The sequence below is a fragment of the Rhinopithecus roxellana genome, chromosome 12 (assembly GCF_007565055.1).
Source record: "Rhinopithecus roxellana isolate Shanxi Qingling chromosome 12, ASM756505v1, whole genome shotgun sequence".
Classification (NCBI taxonomy): domain Eukaryota; kingdom Metazoa; phylum Chordata; class Mammalia; order Primates; family Cercopithecidae; genus Rhinopithecus; species Rhinopithecus roxellana.
In genome coordinates this window covers 10,894,117-10,907,177 of record NC_044560.1, presented here as the reverse complement: position 1 = coordinate 10,907,177, position 13,061 = coordinate 10,894,117, and the positions used below count along the sequence as shown (strand labels likewise).

Sequence of the window (13,061 nt, the reverse complement as noted above, 5' to 3'; positions counted from 1 at the left end):
TAGGCTGGGCTGGGATGCAGAGAATAGGCTGGGTCAGCTTTAGAAAACAGGAGTGACCGGTGACCATCTTATCCCTCAGCTGCCGGCAGCACCCAGCCCATCCGCATCGAGCCCTCCTCCTCACAGGTGGCTGAAGGGCAGACCCTGGATCTGAACTGCGTGGTACCCGGGCAGGCCCACGCCCAGGTCACATGGCACAAGCGTGGGGGCAGCCTCCCTGTCCGGCACCAGGTATAGGACTGGAGGACAGATAGGCCACGAAGAGGAAGCAGGGTCCCTGGGTGGCGGAGGTTATTGGGGGAGGGCTAGAGGCTCCCCTGAGATCAGGAAGCCCTGGACCCCATTGCAGAGATGTATAGTGCAGTGGTTAGAACCCAGAATCTGGGACTGACTAACCTGGGTGTGAATTCTGGCCCCACCACTTAGCTTGTGACCTCGGACAACTTACTTAACCTCTCTGCTATAGTTTCATGGCCTATAAAATGGTAAGAATAGTATGTACCTTACAGAATTATCTTAAAGATTTATATATATGCAAAATCCTCAGAGCTTAGGCTCACAGAAAGTACTCTAAGCTGTTAATATTACTATAATACCATTAGCTATTGTTGTTACCGTATTTTGTAGAATTTAGGATACCAGTGATTGCAAGATCCACTATGATTTTATGTACCGCTAAGAAAAAGCTTCCATTTGTAAGGTTATTCATTTTAGATACATCTTGATTTTTGAGGCATTGAAATGTGTGTCTAGAATTGATGAAATGTGGTATGAGTGTGTACCCAGCTCACTGGGGCTCCTGGGGTCGACCACCCGGCTCCTGGACAAGAGTCCCCCTTCCCCATGTGAAGGACAGGGAAAGTGATCCAGAGCTGGTGGCCAGGTCTTGGGAGTCAGAGTGAGGCAGGATTGCAGGTTATAGGAGCAGGGGTGTCCTGAGGACTCCCTCTGACTCACCTCCATTCTGACCAGACCCACGGCTCCCTGCTGAGACTCTACCAAGTGTCCCCCGCCGACTCAGGCGAGTACGTGTGCCGAGTGTCGGGCAGCTCCGTGCCCCTAGAGGCCTCCGTCCTGGTCACCATTGAGCCTGCGGGCTCAGTGCCTGGTGAGTAGCTCTCAGGGAGGGCAGGGCTGGAGGCCCAAGGTGGGAGGTTCCCCACTCTTGCAATGGCAGGATCAGGAGGCCAAGCTGCAGACTGCACCTGCCGTGAGACCAGGAGCCCCATCTCATCTCACCTCCCAGCCAGCTATTGACCCTTTGCCCTCTGTCCCCAGCACTTGGGGTCACCCCCACAGTCCGGATCGAGTCATCATCTTCGCATGTGGCTGAAGGGCAGACCCTGGATCTGAACTGCCTCGTTGCTGGTCAGGCCCATGCCCAGGTTACATGGCACAAGCGCGGGGGCAGCCTCCCGGCCCGGCACCAGGTAGGAGGCAGGAGCTGAGGAAGCCTGAAGGACCCTGTAGCTGCAGTATAAGAACATAGGCTTGACAGGGCGTGGTGGCTCACGCCTGTAATCCCAGCACTTTGGGAGGCCAAGGTGGGAGGATCACGAGGTCAGGAGTTTGAGACCAGCCTGACGGACATAATGAAACCCCATCTCTACTAAAAATACACAAATTAGCCGGGCATAGTGGTGCGTGCCTATAATCCCAGCTTCTCAGGAGGCTGAGGCAGGAGAATCGCTTGAACCCAGGAGGTGGAGGTTTCAGTGAGCCAAGATCGTGCCATTGCACTCCAGCATGGGCGACAGAGCGAGACTGTCTCAAAAAAAAAAAGACCATAGGCTTTGAACTCAGGCACATTCAAGTTCAGACACTGTTCCGCCACTTGCATGCTGTGTGATTTTAGGCCAGTCACTTGTCACTTGATTCCCTGACCCTCAGTGTCCTCGTCTGCCAAATGGGCTCATGCTGCCTACCTCATCTCCCCTGTAGCATGTCAACAAACACTGGTCCTCACTTTTCTCTGGTGCCAAGTCTTAGGCATCCCTGGCATGGGTGAGGTGGGAGGCTAGACCCACTCCTGACACTGGGGCGGGAGATAGGAAGGCACAAGGTAGTTTCTCCTGGAAGAGCTTCCATCAAGTTCCAGCTGGCTGGGCTGGGAGTGGCACCAGGGAAGGGAACAGGAGCTTGGCGTGAGCCGCAGTGCCCGGTTCTGAGCCTGCCTCCTCCCTCCTGATCCTCCTAGGTGCATGGCTCGAGGCTACGGCTGCTCCAGGTGACCCCAGCTGACTCAGGGGAGTACGTGTGCCGTGTGGTTGGCAGCTTAGGCACCCAGGAAGCCTCGGTCCTTGTCACCATCCAGCAGCGCCTTAGCGGCTCCCACTGTGAGTGTCTAGGGGGTCATGCAAATGGTAGAGGGCTGGGGGGCCCCCACTGCAGCCTCAGCAGCTCCCACACCCTGCCTTCCATCTTGCCCTCCCAGCCCAGGGCGTGGCATACCCTGTCCGCATCGAGTCCTCCTCAGCCTCCCTGGCCAATGGACACACCCTGGACCTCAACTGCCTGGTTGCCAGCCAGGCTCCCCACACCATCACCTGGTATAAGCGTGGAGGCAGCTTACCCAGCCGGCACCAGGTACAGGGCCAGCAGGTGGGGAGGGCAAAAGCAGGGCACACCAGCCCCCAGTGGGAAGACAGGGAACTCTCAGAATCTCACTCTGTGCTCATTCAGTCATTCAACAAACATTGAGTATCCTTGCTGGATGGGTCCTGGACTGGTGCTGAGAATACAGAAATAAGGCTCCCTGACCTCAGGGAGATCCACTTATGCGCCAAATCTCACTGAAAAGCTGCTCTGGGCCATGTCCTGTGCCTGGCACTGAAGATTCTGGATGGAATGAGACAGTTGTCTGCTCTCAGGCAGCTTGCAGGCTGTGGGAGCCCCAGCAGGATACTCGGACAACACTGCGGAGGGCCTTAACAGGCTTTCTGGAGGGGTGACGAAAGGCTAGTCCACCCCAGCCCAGAGACAGGCTGTATGCTCTGCTGGGGGCTTCAAGAAGGCCACTGAGGAGGCAAGGCAGGGGGCTCCCAGAGCCCAGGGGGCAGTGGCAGCAGTGCCCAAGACGTAGAGGTGCTGCCCACACCTACTGCCACACCTCCTACCACCTGCTTCCTGCAGATCGTGGGCTCCCGGCTGCGGATCCCTCAGGTGACTCCGGCGGACTCGGGCGAGTATGTGTGTCATGTCAGTAACGGTGCAGGCTCTCGGGAGACCTCGCTTATCGTCACCATCCAGGGCAGCGGCTCCTCCCACGGTGAGAGCAGAGAGGGCAGGGGGTCAAGACAAGTGGTATAGGGGGTGGCAGAGATGTCCCCGGTGCCATCACTGTTACCTCACTCCGGCTGCGTGGTCCACACCCCTCTGTCCCCAGTGCCCAGTGTCTCCCCACCAATCAGGATCGAGTCCTCTTCCCCTACGGTGGTAGAAGGGCAGACCTTGGATCTGAACTGTGTGGTCGCCAGGCAGCCCCAGGCTATCATCACATGGTACAAGCGTGGAGGCAGCCTTCCCTCCCGACACCAGGTACAGAGTGGAGCCACGGCAGCAGGGGTGGAACCCTGGTCTCCTGGGGTGAGCAGAGCAGGCTCCCTGTCTCATGGACTGGGCCCTGGGTAGACAGACAGCAGCCTCGACAGGCTGAGCAGGAAGGCCTGAGCCCTCCACTCCCTCTCCCTCTCCTTCCCCATCTGCACACCCAGACCCATGGCTCCCACCTGCGGTTGCACCAAATGTCTGTGGCTGACTCGGGCGAGTATGTGTGCCGGGCCAACAACAACATCGATGCCCTGGAGGCCTCCATCGTGATCTCCGTCTCCCCTAGAGCTGGCAGCCCCTCCGGTGAGTCTGCCCAGGAAAGGGACAAGGGATACAGGCAACAGTGTTCCCTGGGGAGAAGGAACTTTCGGGTCAGAGTCCTCAGACCTGGTGGTACTCAGGCAAGGGCCAGCAGAAAGATGCATGGGTTCAAAGGTCGGGCGCGGTGGCTCATGCCTGAAATCCCAGCACTTTGGGAGGCTGAGGCAGGCGGATCTCTTGAGCCTAGGAGCCCTGGACAACATGGTAAAATCCATCTCTACTAAAAATACAAAAATTAGTCTGGCGTTGTTACCTATAGTCCCAGCTACTTGGGAGGCTGAAGTGGGAGACTTGCTTGAGCCCAGGAGGTTGAGGCTGCAGTGAGCTGTGATTCACTGTGCTCCAGCCTAGGCAACAGGAGTGAAACACCATCTCAAAAAAAAAAAAAACCCTGGGTTCAAATCCTGCTTGTACCACTAAGGGACTTAAAGAGTTACCTTCCACTCTCAGCCTCAGTTTCCACCAGTGAAATGGGGGCATTGACCTTTCCAACCTCTCAGAAGTACACTGTTCAATACAGTGACTACGGCTACCCCGTTTCTAACATTTCAAGTTCTCAGTAGCCACATGTGGCTTGCAGCCACTGTCTTGGCCTGTGCAGATAAAAAACATTTCCATCATGGCAGGAAGTTTATGGACTTTGTGAGGGTTAAGTGAGTTAGTGCATTTAATGTGCTTAGAGCAGTGCCTGGCATGCTGTAAGTGCTTTCTAAGTGTTGACTATTATTATTATTATTTTTTTTTCTTTTTTTTGAGAGGGAGTCTCACTCTGTCACCCAGGCTGGAATGTAGTGACGCGATCTCAACTCACTGCAACTTCCACTTTCCAGGTTCAAACGTTTCTCCTGTGTCAGCCTCCCGAGTAGCTGGGACTACAGGCACATGCCACCATGCCCCACTAATTTTTGTATTTTTAGTAGAGACAGGGTTTCACCATATTGGTCAGGCTGGTCTCAAACTCCTGACCTCAGGTCATCCACCCACCTTGGCCTCCCAAAGTGTTGGGATTACAGGCATGAACCACCATGCCCGGCCAAGTGTTAACTATTATTATTACAGCTGGGGGGTGAGATTTTCCATGGCAGAGGGTCCCACCAACCCTGTTCCCAAATCTGACAATGGCTGAGCCGACTCACTGGTCTCTGTTCCCCCAGTCCCTGGCAGTTCCATGCCCATCAGAATTGAGTCATCATCCTCACACGTGGCCGAAGGGCAGACCCTGGATCTGAACTGCGTGGTCCCCGGGCAGGCCCATGCCCAGGTCACTTGGCACAAGCGTGGGGGCAGCCTCCCCAGTCACCATCAGGTACGCAGCTGGCAGGAAATGGTGGGAGGGCTGCTAGATGTGGGGTCCCTGGCTAGCTCTGCTAGGAGGGAGACCTAGGAGCCCCTGTGGGGTGCAGTACCTACCTGTGTCAGAGGTTAAACCTTGGCCCCAGGCTTTCAGCGATTCCAGACTGGCACCTGACTCTGTTCCTCTGTCCTGTCCCCTGTTCAGGCCCACGGCTCACGACTGCGGCTGCACCAGGTGTCCCCGGCCGACTCGGGTGAATACGTGTGCCGGGTGATGGGCGGCTCTGGCCCCCTGGAGGCCTCGGTCCTGGTCACCATTGAAGCCTCTGGCTCAAGTGCTGTCCACATCCCCGGTGAGGGTCCCTGCAGTGGGACTGGGAGGACAGAGGAGGGAGGAAGGGACAGAGAGCCAGGGGGCAGAACTGGGAGAAGGAAACAGTTTCTGGCACTTGGCGAGAACTGCCGCTGATTCCAGACTTCACCTCCTGCCACCCACATGGTCCCAGGACCGAGGAGCCAGCGTAAGTGGAGTGGCTCCTATCCCTCTCCACAGCTTGCGAGCGCAGGCTTTGGAGTCTGGCATCTGTGCATGAGTCCTGGCTCCTCTGGCCACACTTGGAGATGTTGCACAGGGGACTTCAGCTTTCCATGTGTCACTGTCCCTTATCTGTAAAGGAGGGGTAGTAGTAGCGCTCTTGTACTCTACTATCTAGTGATAGAGTTCCCAAAAGCCTGGGGCTGCACCTCTGCGAGTATGGGAAGGTGATTTATACATCTTTATTAGGGCCGGTGTGGTAACTCACACCTGTAATCCCAGCACTTTGGGAGGCCGAGGTGGGCGGATTGCCTGAGCTCATGACCAGTCTGGTCTCAGAGTTCGAGACCAGTCTGGACCACATAGTGAAACCCCACCTCTACTAAAAATACAAAAGTTACCTGGGCGTGGTGGCACATGCCATTAGTCCCAGCTACCTGGGAGGCTGAAGCAGGAGAATCACTTAAACCCGGGAGGCCGAGGTTGCAGTGAGCCGAGATTGCACCACTGCACTCCAGCCTGGGCGACAGAGTGAGACCCTTTGTCTCCAAAAATAAGTAAGTAAATAAATAAATAAATAAATAAATAAATAAATAAATAAATGTCTTTATTAGTACTGGTGGCATATAAGGGACAAAAAAACACATCAAGCTTGTCCTTATTTCTTGGAAATCTTTGTTTACGATGGGGCTAAGTAGTTAAGGTTTTTCAAAAGTGAATCAGTTGAAAGGAAAATGTCCAGTAATTAACAGCACAGGGGGCGCATGCTATGCAGAAATCATAAGGGAATATGGATTGCTAAGTAGTAAACATGATCCAGCACCTCTTAGGTGCTGGGCCCTGTCATATTTACACGTTAGTTCATTTTGTCTTCACAACAGCCCTTTGAGGTAGATGGCATTGTTCTCTCCAGTTTACAGACGGGGAAACTGAGACTCAGAGAGGTGAAGTTCTTTTCCAAAGGTCATACCACTAATCAATGGCAGAGCTGGGATTTGAATCCAGGCAGTCTGGCCCCAGAGTCTGGGTTCTTAGCCACATTCTCTCCAAGTTGGCAAACATTAGGGGCCTTGTGGTCTGTGTGGAGGTGTCTAGACCTGAGCCCTGGCCCCACTGGTGCTGGGAGCGAGGGAGGAGGAGGAGATGGTGGGGCTACTGCCTGGGGGTGGGGCTGGGGGAATGAGAAGTGCCTCCACCTCCCAGGCTAGCCCAGCTGCTCCAGGCCTCCATGGAAGGGAAAGAAGCCATGTCCCAAATGGCCTCTGGTCCTAACATCTGGGCCCCAGGGGAATGGCTGAGGGCATCAGTGTGGGTATCTCAGCTCACTGACCTCTCCCCTGTGCCCCAGCCCCAGGTGGAGCCCCACCCATCCGCATCGAGACCTCCTCCTCCCGAGTGGCCGAAGGGCAGACCCTGGATCTGAAGTGCGTGGTGCCTGGGCAGGCCCACGCCCAGGTCACGTGGCACAAGCGTGGAGGAAACCTCCCTGCCCGGCACCAGGTAAAGGAGATGGAGAAGGAGGCATGCCTCCTCCACACCCACAGCGGTCCTGCCTGAATCCAGCCCTGAAGAGAAAGTGATCTCAGCAACCGAGGCTTGTGGGGAATGGCAGCAGGAGGTCACTGGAGTCAGGAAGTTGAGAGCAGGCTGGGCACAGCAGGGCCACCACCAGCCCCACACCACCTTGCTGCAAAATAGAAAAGGACACCTCTGGCCAGGTGTGGTGGCTCATGCCTATAATCCCAGCATTTTGGGAGGCCGAGGCAGGTGGATCACTTGAGGTCAGGAGTTCAAAGCCAGCCTGGCCAACATGACTAAACCAAAAATACAAAAATTGGCCAGGTGTGGTGGCAGACGCCTGTAATCCTAGCTACTCGGGAGGCTGAGGCAGGAGAATCACTTGAACCCAGGAGGCAGAGGTTGCGGTGAGCTGAGATTGCACCACTGCACTCCAGCCTAGATGACAGAGCGAGACACTGTCTCAAAAAAGAAAGAAAAGAGCACCTGTTACTCAAGGCTCTTGACTTACTTCTACCGGAAAAACCATCCTAATAAACATGCCCTCCACAATGCAGACTGTCAAAGGGGTCGCTGCCAACAGGATGCACCTACATATCTGTGCATGGCAGTCCCAGGGTGTGGGTACCAGAGGCCTGGGCATCTGAAGGCTCCCAGCTCACCCTCCCCACTCTCACCCCACCTTGGCCAGGTCCACGGCCCGCTGCTGAGGCTGAACCAGGTGTCCCCAGCTGACTCTGGCGAGTACTCGTGCCAAGTGACTGGAAGCTCAGGCACCCTGGAGGCTTCTGTCCTGGTCACAATTGAGCCCTCCAGCCCAGGCCCCATTCCTGGTGAGTGACAGGGAACAGTGGGCAATGCAAAGGCGCGGGGCCCCTTCCCAGCGCTGCTCTCTCCTCTCTCCCGGCCAGGCGCTTATTGCTGCCTGCAGGCAGGGTTTCGTACCACGGAGGATCAGGCCAACCCAGGTGTTCCCAAGTCTGACGATGGTCCCGTCCCCTCAACCAGGGGTCCCTAGCCCTGGGTGTCAGGAGGACACTTGAGTCCCCAGGGAAAGGAGACCCTTCTTAGGTTGTATCAGCCACTCTCAAGCCACTGCACCCCCAGGACCAACTGGAGTTGGCCTTCACTGCCACCACCTTCAGCCCCTGCCTTGATCCCTGGAGCCTGGCCTCTCTCACCCCACCCACCCCCTGTGCCCACAGCTCCAGGACTGGCCCAGCCCATCTACATTGAGGCCTCCTCTTCGCATGTGACTGAAGGGCAGACTCTGGATCTGAACTGTGTGGTGCCCGGGCAGGCCCATGCCCAGGTCACGTGGTACAAGCGCGGGGGCAGCCTCCCCCCCCGGCACCAGGTATAGGGGCCAGGATGGGGAGGATTCCAGGGCAGGCAAGGTTAGACCTACAGTTGCTTTCTGCACCCAAACCTCATGCAAACACCAGCCTGCTTGGGTACCCCAGGGGATAAAATACTTTTGGGGGACGAGTTCACCAGCCTGCAAATCAGGAGACCTGGGTTTTTCTCTTGGCTCTGCAGCTGAATCATTTCCTGGGCCTCAGTTTCCTCCACTGTAAAGTTAGTGGGTTGGACTTCTAGGATTCTGGGAACAAATCTTCCGTCAGCCCTGCCAGCTGGGGCCCTGGGCTCCCGAGAGAACTCTTGGGCACCAGCACAGGTGGGCTTGGGGACATTTCTTGTCCCGGGGATTTTGCCCTGATAACTGTCCCCTTGCTGCTCTGACAGACCCATGGCTCCCAGCTGCGGCTCCACCAGGTCTCCCCTGCTGATTCAGGCGAGTATGTGTGTCGTGCAGCTGGTGGCCCAGGCCCTGAACAAGAAGCCTCCTTCACAGTCACCGTCCCACCCAGCGAGGGGTCTTCCTACCGTGAGTATGGCAGATGCCATGGGCAAGGGGGGAAGGGGAGGGCCCTGAAGCTGAGCCCACCCCTGCTGAGCCCAGCCCTCTGCCCCTTTGGCCCCAGGCCTTAGGAGCCCGGTCATCTCCATCGACCCGCCCAGCAGCACCGTGCAGCAGGGCCAGGATGCCAGCTTCAAGTGCCTCATCCATGATGGAGCAGTCCCCATCAGCCTCGAGTGGAAGACCCGGAACCAGGAGCTGGAGGGTGAGCCAGGCTGGCGGGCAGGTGGGCAAGCTGGGGGCAGGTGTGGGGGTGCCATCACCCCCACTGTGCAAGGGTGGGGCGGAAGTCTGGATGCCCCACATTTGTGGTGTGACCCTGAGTAAGGCCCTTCCCGTCTCTGTATGGCGAGGGCGCTGGACCCAGGAGTTTGCAAGGCCTTTGTTACCTTCTGCTCTCTGGGATTCTGTGAGCTGGACACACCCCAGGCCGGAGGGGTTGGAGGCGTGGGCCCAGGGGCACAGGCTGGCAGCACCAAGACACGAGAAGGACCAGGTCAATCCTCTCTCACCCGCCCCCATGCAACCTTACAGACAACGTCCGCATCAGTCCCAATGGCTCCATCATCACCATCGTGGGCACCCGGCCCAGCAACCACGGCACCTACCGCTGCGTGGCCTCCAACGCCTACGGCGTGGCCCAGAGTGTGGTGAACCTCAGTGTGCATGGTGAGGGGACGTTGACTCTGTGGGGCTCTGCCCTCCTGTTTCCAGCCCTGATTCTCAGCTCACAGCCTCCAAGTTTAAATCCTTCTTCTACCACTGACTCTGTCTTGGGCATTCTCCCTCTCTGAGCCTCAGTTTCCGCCTCAGTGCAGTGTGGAGACAGGTGCCCACCCAGCACTTACTAAGCTGGAGACCATGGCAGTGTGGGTGACCAGCAGAACCCTGCCTGTGTGTCAGTGCTTGTCATTCCTCCGCACAGGGCCCCCTACAGTGTCCGTGCTCCCCGAGGGCCCCGTGTGGGTGAAGGTGGGAAAGGCTGTCACCCTGGAGTGTGTCAGTGCCGGGGAGCCCCGCTCCTCTGCTCGCTGGACCCGGATCAGCAGCACCCCTGCCAAGTTGGAGCAGCGGACATATGGGCTCATGGACAGCCACGCAGTGCTGCAGGTGAAGCTGGGCCTGGTGCCTCTCTGGGTCTGAGGCCCAGTCCAGGGTCCAGCCTTGAGCAGGTGTTTGGAGGGGATAGTAGTGGATGGGCGGGTGGTGATGAGTGGATGGAGAGAGGAAGGGAGGAATGGGATGGGATGGAATGGGTGGATGGCGAATAGACTGGAAGATGAGAGGGTAGAGAGAAGGAAGGTAGGAGAAGGAAGAAAGAATGAGTGGAAGGATGGGAGGGTGAGTCGAAGGCCAAGTGGATGGATGGACTAATGGGGTATCATGAGGATGAGCCCTCAAGCAACCAGATGGGAGAGCTGAAAACCAAGGAAAGGGCCAGGCATGGTGGCACGTGCCTGTAATCCCAGCACTTTGGGAGGCCAAGGCAGGAGGATCACTTGAGCCCAAGAGTTCAAGACCAGCCTGGGAGGCCGAGGTGGGCGGATCACCTGAGGTCAGGAGTTCAAGACCAGCCTGGCCAACATGGTGAAACCCCGTCTCTACTAAAAATACAAAATTAGGCCGGGCGCGGTGGCTCACGCCTGTAATCCCAGCAATTTGGGAGGCTGAGGCGGGTGGATCACGAGGTCAGGAGATCAAGACCATCCTGGCTAACATGGTGAAACCCCATCTCTACTAAAAATACAAAAAAGAATTTCTGGGCGTGGTGGCGGGTGCCTGTAGTCCCAGCTACTCAGGAGGCTGAGGCAGGAGAATGGCGTGAACCTGGGAGGCGGAGCTTTCAGTGAGCCAAGATCGTGCCACTGCACTGCAGCCTGAGTGACAGAGCTGAGTGAGACCCTGTCTCAAAAAAAAAAAAAAAAAAAAAAAACAAGATTAGCTGGGTGTGATGGCACACACCTGTAGTCCCAGCTACTCGGGAGGCTGAGGCAGGAGAATTGCTTGAAACAGGGAGGCAGAGGCTGCAGTGAGCCGAGATCACGCCACTGCACTCCAGCCTGGACGAGACAGAGCAAGACTCCATCTCAAAATTAATTAATTAATTAATTAATTAAAAATAAAAATAAAATTAAAAATTAGCCAGGTATGGCAGCACATAACCTGTAGTCCCAGCTATTCAGGAGGCTGAGGCAAGAGGATTGCTTGAGCCTGGGAGACAGAGGTTGCAATGAGCCAGGATGGTGCCACCGCACTCCAACCTGGGCAACAGAGTAAGACCCTGTCTCAAAAAATAAATAAATAAATAAATGCCAAGGCAGGTAGAGGAAATAGGGAAAACCAAGCCAGAGCTGGGACTGACATCAAAGTCCCCACTCGGTACCCACATAACCAGCCTGCTTGCTTTCTCCCAGATTTCATCAGCTAAACCATCAGATGCGGGCACTTATGTGTGCCTTGCTCAGAATGCACTGGGCACAGCACAGAAGCAGGTGGAGGTGATCGTGGACATGGGCGCCATGGCCCCCGGGGCCCCTCAGGTCCAAGCTGAAGAAGCTGAGCTGACTGTGGAGGCTGGACACACGGCCACCTTGCGCTGCTCAGCCACAGGTGTGGCCAGGGACTGGCACATAGGGCTGGCAGGGTGGGGATGCCCTGGGGTCTGAAATGTAGACACGTGATCTAGAGATGATGTCATGCCCAGGGGTGGGGAGTACGGGGAGACCGTGTTGCTAGCATCCCCCAGTGATGGCTAAGGAACCCAGCTGGGGTCCCATAGAGGGACAGGACCACCCAGGGCCGTTCCTCACCACAGCCACCCTCTGCGGCTCCCTGAGGTAGCCCAGTGACTTCTGTCATCTTCCATTCAACTCCACAGGCAGCCCCGCGCCCACCATCCACTGGTCCAAGCTGCGTTCCCCACTACCCTGGCAGCACCGGCTGGAAGGTGACACACTCATCATACCCCGGGTAGCCCAGCAGGACTCGGGCCAGTACATCTGCAATGCCACCAGCCCTGCTGGGCACGCTGAGGCCACCATCATCCTGCACGTGGAGAGTAAGGCCTCATCCCTTCTTTGTCTGCACCAAATGGAGATCTGAGCCCCCCAACGAGGCTCCACCCCACACAGAACCCCAGGAACCCCATCCAGAGGTCTCCAGGCACAGCAGGCTCCCAGAGCCTGCCCTTGCCCGACACCCCGCCTGGGACTTTTGCTTTCCTTATCCCCGGTCCTCTGGGCTCACCATTCAGTTTTCCTGGACACCTGGATCCAACGACCTGCTGCCATTCTGACCTTTGCCCTCCCCCATCCTGACGTCTATGTCCCCCTACCCAGGCCCACCGTATGCCACCACGGTCCCAGAGCACGCTTCGGTGCAGGCAGGGGAGACGGTACAGCTCCAGTGCCTGGCTCACGGGACACCCCCACTCACCTTCCAGTGGAGCCGCGTGGGCAGCAGCCTTCCTGGGAGGGCTACTGCCAGGAACGAGCTGCTGCACTTTGAGCGTGCAGCCCCTGAGGACTCAGGCCGCTACCGCTGCCGGGTCACCAACAAGGTGGGCTCAGCCGAGGCCTTTGCCCAGCTGCTCGTCCAAGGTAAGCAGCCCCGGCTCAGGGTTTAAGGGGGTCACCTTTCCTCTTGGCCCTTCGATGACCCAGCTAGGCAAACTCAGGTGGGAAGGCCTTCCTCCATAACCCCACGTGGAATGCCCTCATCTCCCCTGCTCTCCAGGGCCCAAGGCAGGTCCAGGAAGCCCTCCATCACGTGTGCTCAGCTCCTCTAGCTCTCACGGCTGCTCCCCACCTTTGGCACAGCCCTGGCACTGCCGAAGGAAACCATTCTGTGTATATAAGCACCCCAGCCAGCCTCCGCTGCCAGGCAGTGAGAATGCTCAGGGCAGGGCCTGGACCCAGGCATCTC

The 13,061-nt window shown here is 57.0% G+C and overlaps 1 protein-coding gene across 1 annotated transcript in view; it reads left to right on the top strand.

The window, feature by feature from the left end:
• The window catches only part of HSPG2 (heparan sulfate proteoglycan 2), a 117,459-nt gene that overhangs the window by 86,897 nt on the left and 17,501 nt on the right, over nucleotides 1–13,061 (top strand). Inside the window, exons 56-75 of the mRNA XM_010364372.2 lie at nucleotides 80–231; nucleotides 973–1,108; nucleotides 1,279–1,430; nucleotides 2,198–2,336; nucleotides 2,435–2,586; nucleotides 3,133–3,268; nucleotides 3,386–3,537; nucleotides 3,714–3,852; nucleotides 5,025–5,176; nucleotides 5,369–5,516; nucleotides 7,047–7,198; nucleotides 7,908–8,049; nucleotides 8,422–8,573; nucleotides 8,963–9,104; nucleotides 9,202–9,342; nucleotides 9,672–9,806; nucleotides 10,063–10,247; nucleotides 11,552–11,747; nucleotides 12,016–12,195; nucleotides 12,476–12,736. Coding sequence (XP_010362674.2) covers nucleotides 80–231; nucleotides 973–1,108; nucleotides 1,279–1,430; nucleotides 2,198–2,336; nucleotides 2,435–2,586; nucleotides 3,133–3,268; nucleotides 3,386–3,537; nucleotides 3,714–3,852; nucleotides 5,025–5,176; nucleotides 5,369–5,516; nucleotides 7,047–7,198; nucleotides 7,908–8,049; nucleotides 8,422–8,573; nucleotides 8,963–9,104; nucleotides 9,202–9,342; nucleotides 9,672–9,806; nucleotides 10,063–10,247; nucleotides 11,552–11,747; nucleotides 12,016–12,195; nucleotides 12,476–12,736 — 3,144 coding nt within the window. The remainder of the gene's footprint in view (nucleotides 1–79; nucleotides 232–972; nucleotides 1,109–1,278; nucleotides 1,431–2,197; nucleotides 2,337–2,434; nucleotides 2,587–3,132; nucleotides 3,269–3,385; nucleotides 3,538–3,713; nucleotides 3,853–5,024; nucleotides 5,177–5,368; nucleotides 5,517–7,046; nucleotides 7,199–7,907; nucleotides 8,050–8,421; nucleotides 8,574–8,962; nucleotides 9,105–9,201; nucleotides 9,343–9,671; nucleotides 9,807–10,062; nucleotides 10,248–11,551; nucleotides 11,748–12,015; nucleotides 12,196–12,475; nucleotides 12,737–13,061) is intronic.